This window comes from Fukomys damarensis, unplaced genomic scaffold (genome assembly GCF_012274545.1).
Source record: "Fukomys damarensis isolate Sample0158 unplaced genomic scaffold, DMR_v1.0_HiC HiC_scaffold_23, whole genome shotgun sequence".
NCBI lineage: Eukaryota > Metazoa > Chordata > Mammalia > Rodentia > Bathyergidae > Fukomys > Fukomys damarensis.
Window position 1 is genome coordinate 45,613,051 of NW_022900935.1, and position 10,088 is coordinate 45,623,138.

The following is a 10,088-nucleotide window of genomic DNA, read 5'->3' on the forward strand; positions in this document are numbered from 1 at the left end:
ACACACACACACACACACACACACACACACACACACACACACACACACCTTAAATTCTCTCCCCCACCTGTTTCTTTCCTCCCCTACTTTCTTCTTTTTGGCAGTACTGGGAATTGAACCAGGGCCTTCACAGTGAGGTATACCTTCAGCTCTTTTTATTTTGGGACAGGATATTGTTAAGTCACTAAGTTGCCCAGGTTGGGCTCAAATTTGTGATCCTGCCTCAACCTCCCCCTGTGCTGGGATTACAGGCATGCACAGACACACCCAGCTCCTTAAAAGGTTTAGTAAGAGTTTGAAGCCCATCTGCTCCTCATTTCAACAATGAAAACTCCCTCTCAATGTGGGAAGCTGAGGCGGGAGAATTGAAAGTTCAAGCCTAGCCCGGGCAATTTAAAAGACTTAATGAGACTCCAAAATTAGAAGCAAAAAAGCTGGGGATGTAGCTCAGTGCAAAGCCCCCTCCCCTTCAATTCCCAGTGCTACAAAAACAACAAACCCCACTCTTCGCTTTTTCACTGGGGTCTGGGGGCTCTTCTTGCTCCTAAAAAGCCTACCATAGCCCAGGGGAGGTAATGCTAGGATGGGGCCACCCCCAGATGAGACCTAGCCTTATAGCTGCCTTGATGAGGCCACATTTCCTCATGGACACACATATTTAGGCACACAGGATTTGGCTCATGCATGGAGGTAAGAAAGGACAGGCATACTGGAAATGGATGGTGCACCTTGGGGGCAGGCACATGAAACTACAAGACTTGCTAGCAGTCTGAGAAGCAGCTCAGTGAGGGTGTCTCCTGGACCACAGAAAGTGAGAAGTAGTAACAGGCTGAGAGGGGTCAGTCCTCAAGGAATGCATGTTTGAATCTGGATATGATACACTGGACCCTTACATATAGTGGAAAGTGACAGAGGAACAGCTAGCCAGGTCAGTAAGCACAAAAGGAGGACACCCTAGCATGGAGTGTGTCCTGGCCCTGGCTGAGGGTAAGGTCCACAAACCTGTGTATGAACAAGTTCACCTGCCCATACCTGAGGACCCTCCAAGCTCAGGCTGCAGGGAGGGCCTGCTGCTCAGAACATCTCAATCATTGCAGGGCTCCCTTAGCTCTGCCTGATCGATGGGGCAATTAGATTTTATCAGCTGCCTGCTCAGCTGCCTCAGCAGCTCCAGAAGCAACGACCCCCACCCCTGCCGGCAAAGGCCTCTGAACACATGGGGGCTCTGATGGGGTACTCAGGGGGGTGGACCACACCTAGGGGGAAACATCCAAGGCCAAGGTCCCTGGCTCTTTTGGGGAGTGCCCTGGACCCTAAACTGCCCCCCAGCTCATGTCACTTCCAAGAACCAACTCTCCCTAGCAGTCCACGCTGCTCCTGGGCCAGCACTCTCCTGCCTGTCTCGAGGAGGTCTACGCTGCAGGAGGGTATTCCCTCCCAGGACCAGGGTGGGCCTGGTCTGTGGGTTGGTGGGTGGATGAACATGCTGTTGCCCACAGGAGCTGTTTTTGTTGTTTTGGTACTGGGGATCAAACTCAGGACCTTTTGCTTGCAAGGCAGGCAACGGCACCACTGAACTGGCCCTCACAGGAGCTGTCCTGGTGGGGCCATTTCTGAGCCTCTGTGGGGCCTGTGTCTGCCCTGTGAGGAGGGGGTGGCATGGCCTCCACCACTCCAAGCCCACCCCAGCAGCAGCCACAGTGGAGCCGCTGCCTCTGCCGCCTGTCTGCCTGGCTGGCTGGGATTAACACAATTACCATCACAGGGAGGCCCAGGGGGACAGCTGGCCTCACACCTCCCGCCTCCTCTGCTGGCCTCCCTGGCTGCCTGCCAAGGCCTCAGAGCTGCTGAGCAGAGACATGGGGAGGGCTGCTGTCCTTGGGCTGAGCCAGTGTGGCCCTGGCAGCCCTGTCCTTTCCCTCAGGACTCCAGTGCTCCTCACCTGAGGGTCCCAGGCCAATCTCCACGCTGCCTGTCTGGAATTCACAGCGACTCTGATGCTCGGGCATAACGAGGTGGTGGTTTTGATGCACACTGGATATGAGGGTAGGAAGGCTGCTGTCCTGGCTGCAGCAGAGTAAGACAGAAGGACAGGCCCATGAGCACCCACACAAGTGTGAGCCTGCTGAATATGAGCATGGGTACAGTGAATGCTGAGGGGAGTGAGCCATGTGCACACCTCTGCGTGGAGGCTGACACCCACAGGGCACACCCCAGTGAAGCAGGGACCTGGCCCTGGAACCCCACCACAGCTCCCAGCTGGTCTGTGCCAAGTTGGGCTCCTCCTGCCATCCTATCTGCAGAAGGGACAGTGCTGTTACGGTTCCCTGTTTGGAGGGCAGCCCTGTGTTCCATTTCCTGATGGACAAGGCCAGAGAGGCCATGCTATCATGCATGTGTTGCCAGCTCTTGCAGCAACAAGGTATGTGCCACTTTGATTAAAAATTGCAACCACCCCCAGCTCTAATTTCATCCAATAAGGGCGCTGAGGTTTGGGCAAAGAGTGCTGCAGCTGAAAAGATGCATGCCAAGTGCACAGTGCCAGCAGTCATAGGCAAGCTGCTGTCCTCAGGCCTATTTTTAATTCTCTAGAGAAAAGGAGAAAGTGGGATTCTGTGAGCAACCCTACCATCAGCACAGTGTGGGAGCAGGACAGGAAGCCAAAGCCAGGACAGAGGGGAAGAGGTGCCCAGTGCCTCTAGTATATGCCCGGTTAGTGCCCTCCCAGCACACCTGTAGCACAGCAGTCTCCTCCTCGGCACTGATGCTGGCAGAAGCTCCACACAGTGACCAGAAGCCGACCTGAACCTCATTAAATAGTCTCTAGCCCCCATCCATAGCTGGCTGGAGCTGAGCTAATCCAGGGCTGCCTCTAAGCAGATCTGTTTCAGCACCAGACATGGCAGAGGCAGAGTGCAGAGCGGCCCCTGAGCTCCAGGAGGCTCAGACAGAATTCTCTCCCTGCCCCCATGAAAGCAGGGCAGGTGGGGAGTAAGTGCCTTATGGGATTAATCAGCACAAGGCTCATCCCCATCATCCTCACTGATAAAGGGTGGGGACAGAACTGCTGTCCTCAGCACTAGGAGAGGCCCAGTGCCAGCCTGGCACAGAGCCACAGCTGCCACAGGGCTGCTCCCCATGGTGACCTATCCTGGATCCCAGCCTGGGCCAGCAGAAAGTGAGGAGCTCCTGCCTAATCTGTGTCTGGACCAGCTGCCACAACAGCTATCATCTCCTTCAGGTGCTCTTAGGGATAACCAAGGCCCAAAGAGGGGGAGAACCAGGATTTGTACCTGCCATCCACACTCCCACTCTCTGCTTTGGGAGTTCACTCCTCGGGTCCCAAAATGGCCCAGTCCTAAAAAATCTGTTCTGGTCACTCAGTTAACAAATTATGTTGTTTGTGTGTGAAGAACTGTAAAGAATGTCATGTATGCCAGACTGAAGACAACGGGGCATCACAGAATGGAGTCTCCACTACAGCCCAGAGGAGGCTGTCTGGACACCAGAGAGAAGAACTCTGGCTCCCCTCCAGAGCCTCCCCCACCGCAGCTACCTCATAACAACGTGCAGTCCAGCCCTTGCCCATCTCTCTGGCAGCACAGGAGGCCAGAGGCCATGTCCCCAGCCTTCAGACCATGCCGGGGAGAAGCTTACAAGGGTCTCTCTTCCTCAAGCAGGCAGCAGTCAACAGTAGGGTTGGTCAAAGGGACAGAGATAGACGGACAGATGGATGGATGGAAGAGGGAAGTCAAGTGGAGAGTGACAGAGATGGATGGATGGATAGATAGACTAGAGACAGAAGGACAGATAGATGGGCTCACAGACAGAATTCGGTATGGGCAGCATAAGGCAGCTCACAGCTCTCTCTGTCCAGGTACTAGGGGCTGTGTTGCAGGCAGGGACAAAGTAATGGTCAGTCCTTTCAGACATGCTGTGCCCTCTTTCCTGCAACTGCAGCTCCCTGTTTTTAAATCTAGAAAAGCATATAAGCCCTTTCTGGGGCTTCTGCACGCCAGGGAGCCACACGGACACAGGCTGGGCTCTTTCAAGCAACACCCTAGACTGCAGTGGTTCATGTTGTCACTGGACCCTGCACAGACACCTGGCACCCTTCTGACACCCAAAGGCCAGTGGGTGTGAGGAAGGGTGCAGGCAGGAGAGGCAGTTAATATTGGGGGTACAGTCACTGGGTTCCCTAGCGGCCACACTGACAAATTTATCACGTAGTATCCCAGTAAAAGGCTCATAAAATATCATCAGTGTTCATGAGGATTCATAAAAATGATCAGTTGAGCTGCTACTCCAAAATGAGGTGGAAATAAGTTTAAAGATGTTTTTATTGTAATTTGGCTCCAGAATCCAGACATTCTCAAAGACAAATAATAACACATCTGGCAAAAAGCCAGGATAAGCTCCCTCCTGGCTGTGTGGCTGGGCCTTGGAGAGACCAGATGCTCATAGCTCTGGCCAGGACGGCCAGTCCTGACACTGAACACCCATTGCTTTCCTGCTCTACCCTTCCTGCTGTGTTTCCCTGGAAGCCATGGAGGAAGACTTGACTCCACTAGTCGGAAATCACAGACTAAGCAGCTCTAGTCCTCAGGAGCCAGAAATGTGGGTCAACCCTAATACCCCAACCTTCTCATCATGGGCTGTCATTTCTGCCTCCTTGCTATGCCTTGGGTTTACACCCCAATTGCTTTCACAGCACAAGTCCATGTGGTTCCAGGCAAGCCCCCAGCCTGCCTGAGGGGCCTCCTGCCAGAAAGAGCTTCACAAAACACAAACTTGGTCACTCTTCTCCTTGCTCAAGAACTTTTCATAGCTCATCCTGCCTAGAAGACAAAGCCCAACTGGCCCAGCATCCAAGGCCCAGACCTCTAGCATCTAAGTGAACCAACCCTGCCCTCCTTTTCTCATAATACCTTCCCTCATTTCTCCACAGCTTTGCAGACCCCTCTTCCCTAGCAAGCTCTACACATCCTTTAAGACTCCACTCAAATAACACCATTCTCACTTCCTGATGGGTCTCTGAGAGGGTAAGGTCATAGCATTGTCCTCAAGCAGATGGTCTCAAATGGATAGTCCCACAGGGGGTGTGACTTGCCTCCAGGTCTGGGCTGCCTAGAACCCCTGTGAGGTTGAGCACAAATATACTGGATGAACTGTGTCTCCTGATCTCATCTGGGCATCAGACCACCTGTATCCTAGGCAGAGTAAGAAGCAGACACATCAAACCTGGCACACTGGTCAGGACAAGAGACCACAGGCAGAAGGGGGCAAAAGAGAAGGCAGACTGAATTTTAGAAGCAGAAGCAGAGGACTCCTACCTGCAGGATGTCTCTCGGAAAGAGATGTTCACATCCCAGTGGGTGTGGACTCTGCAGGGAGAGAAGCCAAGGGTCAGTGCAGCTCCAGCACTGGCTCTGCACAGCAGAGCATGTAGGAAGCCAGAGGCAGTGGACCAGGGACAGCTTCCCATGCCTGTTTCCACCTGCTAGTAGCACACCTGGATAGGCCCACAGGCTAGAGCTGAGTAGGAAAGAACTGCACTGACCCTGCCCTGAGCCATGCTGGGGGCTGCGGCTTCCTCAGACTCAACTTATTCCACTGAAATCCAATTCCTGCTTGGCAGGAGAGGATCCCAGGATGGGACATCAGGCGAGGTAACAGCTCCTGCCCGTGTCTCCCCCCCACAGCTGTATCCCCAGAAGATCCTTAGTCTTGATGTCCCCATTCCCAGAGGAACTCCCCACCACCTAGGCCTGGACACAGAACAAGCACCTTCTCTTCATGATACGGATGTGTGGGGCATCCTCCTGCTTCAAGCCGGGCCGCCGCCCACAGGCTGGGCCACCCCCATCACTGTCACCATCACTGGCAGAGAAGCTGGGAGTCCTCTCCTTCTTCAGGGCACGTGTCTGGGGCAGAGCGACTGTCCTCTTATCTGCCAGCCGCCCCCGGTTCTAGGCAAGTGGGAAGAGGAAGGTGAAGCTTGGCCTAGGCCTCAGCCTCCTGGGCCCATGGTTGTAGACCCATCCTGAGTGTGGAGGGCCCACAGTGTGACAGTCCTTGGATGAGCTGTCACTCCTAGCACCTCCCTTCCCAGGTACCTAGCCTACTGGGTTGTGTGTGAAGCCTGGGGCAGGACTCTTGGACTGGTGCTGTTGGACACACAGCCAGCATGCCACGACCTCTGTGTGTGTCTGCCTGAAATCCCATCATACCCTATGTGATCCCCCAACTGGCTGTCACCAACATCAACTAGTAAAAGTTCTTTTTTCTTTTTTGTTTTTGCAGTGCTGGGGCCTGAACTCAGGCCATACTGCATAGGGAAGTGGGGCTGCTGCTGTGTCATCTGGTTCTGCTTCTGAAACTTGGGCCACCTGTGTCTCTGCCCTCCTATAAGAGCTCTACCACTCAGCTACAGCCCAGCACCCCTTTTCCATTTTGTGAGCACCAGGCAGAGCCAGCTCAGGGGCAGTCCAGGGCCTGGGGTAGAACTTCCTGCAATATTAGTTTCTCTCCCTTCTGTACCCATGGTGTAGGTGTGTGGAGCCGTGCATGCCTCAAGTGAGAAGCTCTGCACACACAAAGCACAGGTGTGGCTGTGCCAAAGCAGCATGAGTGTATGTGCAGCCCACCCCAGCCTTCTCAGATCTCCCTGAGTCTGTAGGTACCACTGCCCAAGGAGAGAGAAGAAAAGTCACTGATTATTTCCAGCGTGTAGAAGGTTTTTGCTTATTTTCAAACAGGCTGCTGGCTCAGAAGTGGCACCGGCTTTGAGAGTATCTCATTTCCTCTCTGTTCTGTCTTGGGGGACTTCCTGAAGCCTCTGTTACCATAAGGAGGGGTCCTCATCACACCCATGAACTCGGGGAAGGGCTCAAGGAGGGGCCTGCTCATTCCCCATCTTCCAGGACCCAGAGGTGGTCTGCTGTACCATGCCTGCCTGCCCAGGCAAAGGTGCTTCTCTTCAGACACGGATACCCCAGAGATGCAGTGCCACCCAGCTCAGCCTAGGCAGGGCCCTCTTCTGGCTCCTAGACACTGGTCCTCATAAATCTGCTGTCCCCATACCATTTTCCTCTGCATCACAGTTTGTGTGTACTGGGTCAGGGTGGTAGTATGAGAGGGTCTACTCTGTGGTCCCTTCTGAGACCTGCCAGACAGCAGAGCCTGCATGAGGCTGTAGGCAGGAGCTCTTGTCTATGCCCTAGACCTCTGTCAGCCCATAGGCTTCAGACCATTTTCAATAGCCCCTGCCTGTCTAGGGTGTCCTCTTCTCTTTCCTAGGCTGCCGGAGCCCAAGTATGAAGACCTTGGGAGGCTCTGCAGTCCCCCAGCATCCTGCCTTTCTGCTTTAAGTGAGATATTCTCTTCAGAAGAAAAGAAAATACATTTTCCTTTGCTTCTCATCTGTGGGGTGTGGGAAGGATTTGAAGGTTTGGAAAGAGGCCAGTAGCAGCTGGCTGGAAACAAACCCAGGTTGTATGCCACCTTCAGCTCCATGATATACAGACCTGGGCACAGGGAGCCTCTAGCCCCAGCCTCTGCCATAACCTGGGGGACACCTGTAGTGGGCAGGTATGGGATCGCTCCTCAAAGAAGTCCGGGGTGGGGACACTAAGGACTCAAGTGGTTTCCCTGACCTTGCCCAGGGACAGGTAACACATGCTTCTTACTCACTGGAAATCTCAGCCAGCTCTCTTTGCTCAACAGATTTGAGAACTTGGCCCCTAGCTAAGACTCAACCTTTCCTCAAACAGTAAGAGTGGGTGCCCAGCGTGCATGGCTCCTGAGCCACATATCAGTGTGGGAAGCTCTTGTGCAAGTGCACACCTGTATATACTGAGCATGAGTGTGAACTCATGTGGAAGCTGTTGGTCCATGTCAGACTGTGTGGGATATGTGACTCCTCTTCCCCTGCCCAACATGCACAGATCTGAGGCTTCTCAGCCTGTCCAAGTTATGCCCCTAGGGGTCCAAGAGGAACCCAGGTATTTCACCCCCAGTCCAAAGGAAAAATGCCCAAGTGGCAACCTAGGTCTTCTCAAGCCTCTTGGCTCTCTGCCTCTCCTGTGGTGAGGTGCTGCAGGGCCCCCACTTCAGCATCATGGCCTTCTTCCCCAGGGGCTCTAACTTGGTCCCTCTTCAGAGCCAATTTCCTTTTTAGATCAATCACAGCCTGGGCATGCAGGAATGGTTCTGTCCTCCAATCTCTCCTGCTCTAAAGGCCAGTAAGGTCTTCAACAGACTGTCCATTCTGGGTGGAGGGGTTGCACCAAAGAACTGTCAACTCCAGCTCTCTGGTCAGCCTCACTCCAAAGACTCTGTCCTGAATGGGCTCTGTATCACCAGGACACTTGGACCTCCAGGCCTTGCAGAACAAGACTCCAGACCTCAGCAACCCGGAGACACTCACACCCCAGCACATCCAGGTCAGCCAGTACTATCACATCCCCACAATGAATCCAGCCTCCAAACAGCTGAGCCATATGACTTGGTGACCACCAGACCAGGGCCCAAGATGAACAGCATTAACAGGGGAAGGCCCTGGAACCCTGGGCTGTCTGTTCCCAGAACTTGAGGAGCTCCAAGCCACGAACAGGGAGAGAGGGTTGTTGTAGAACTCAAGACCAGGCTAGGAGGGGCTCCTGTGCCTCGGAACTCCTGCTTCTTCTCAGGCACAGGCTAGAGAGCAGAGCACAGCCCCCCCCCCGCACCTTGCTCCCTCCTGCACACCAGTTTGAGGTTAGAACTCCCAGTCCTAGAAAACACCTGCACAGCCAGCCCTGCAGGGGAAGACCATACTCCTCTGATCCCCAGCCTAACTCCCAATCTCACCACCGGCGAGGATATTCGACAGCCCGGACAGTCGCAGATCGGAGGGTGCACCTGCAGGATCCCCTTGGACATAAGCGTCTTCAGACTTTTTCCTGCCCGGAGAGCCGAGAGAATACGTGAGGAGTGGCCAGGGCGCAGGTGGAGCGGCCAGCGCGCGCGCCCCGGGGGCTCAGCAACGGCAAGGCGGGGCCCCCTCCCGGCAGGTGCACTGAACTCACACCGATCTCCACACCCTCCGCCCTCCAGCGTCCAAGCCTGCCGTCCGCCCTACCCCACGGAGGCGAAGCGGCAGTGATCTGCTGGGTCCGAAACTCGTCTGGGGCTAGCGCCCTCCCATGACGAAGGAAGTCCTCCTACCCGCCCCCGGGGCCCCTCCTCTCCGCTCCGCCCTCTCCGAGCCGGTCCCGCAGGAGCCCTCGGCAGGCAGAGGAAGGCAAGCCCGGGAGAGGTGAGCGGCGCGGCGCGGCGGATGTCAGGCCTGCGGCTGCCCGCACAGCAGAAGCGTGTTGACCAGCGCCGAGTGCGAACCGAAGCAACCTCGTCCCCAACTTTAAACTGCCCCACCGCGCTTGGCGCTCGCCATCCTGCTAGGTATCCCGGGCTCAGGCCGCCCCACCTTCGGGACCTCTGTTCCGACACCGCGCGCCCCCGCCCACCCCGCTTCGCCTACGTCCGCGCCGCATCCGAAGATCACCTTCCCCTCCCGCCGGAATCCCTGAGTTCCCATGAACTTCCTCTGGCCCTGTGGGCTCGGGATCCTCATGGCCGGCCCATGGTTACCCGGGGTACTAGGGCGCCTGGCCGGGGCTGGGGACCGAGGAAGCAGAGGGCTCTCGGCTTGGCTACCCCAGCGGCCTGGCGTGCAGGGAACAGGGGTGGTGTGGGGGTGTTCTTGAGTCGGCCCTGGAGCTGCAGCGCCCCCTCTAGGCCGAGACCCGGCCTCCCAGGGGGCAGAGCAAAGGGCGCGGAAGTGAGCCGAGGAGACTGACCGCGGCTGCCCACCCCCCACCCCTCCGCCTCGCGGTCGCACCTTTGTGGCGGATGCTGCGCTTCCAGTCCTTGGCGGTCTCGCGGCCGCTGACGAACTGGAACTCGTTGGGCGTGAGCCACTCCCCGCGGTGGCGGATGGATGGGCCCTTGCTGCCCTGGCAGAGTTTGCGCACGTAGAGCAGTGCACGGTTAGCGCCACACTCCACCTCGATGCAGGGCTCACCGTTGTCCAGCAGCGGCTGGAAGTC

General features: G+C 55.9%; 1 protein-coding gene and 1 long non-coding RNA gene across 2 annotated transcripts in view; one reads left to right on the top strand and one right to left on the bottom strand.

Moving 5' to 3' along the window:
* Positions 1–10,082, bottom strand: part of Samd11 (sterile alpha motif domain containing 11) — an 18,448-nt gene extending 8,366 nt beyond the window's left edge. The window contains exons 1-5 of the mRNA XM_033767818.1: positions 9,881–10,082; positions 8,851–8,942; positions 5,788–5,969; positions 5,334–5,384; positions 1,943–2,067 (exon numbers count right to left, since the gene is read on the bottom strand). Coding sequence (XP_033623709.1) covers positions 1,943–2,067; positions 5,334–5,384; positions 5,788–5,969; positions 8,851–8,922 — 430 coding nt within the window. The 5' untranslated portion in view covers positions 8,923–8,942; positions 9,881–10,082. The remainder of the gene's footprint in view (positions 1–1,942; positions 2,068–5,333; positions 5,385–5,787; positions 5,970–8,850; positions 8,943–9,880) is intronic.
* The window catches only part of LOC117287360, a 10,633-nt gene continuing 9,845 nt past the window's right edge, over positions 9,301–10,088 (top strand). The window contains exon 1 of the long non-coding RNA XR_004518663.1: positions 9,301–9,441. This is a non-coding gene — a long non-coding RNA (uncharacterized LOC117287360). The remainder of the gene's footprint in view (positions 9,442–10,088) is intronic.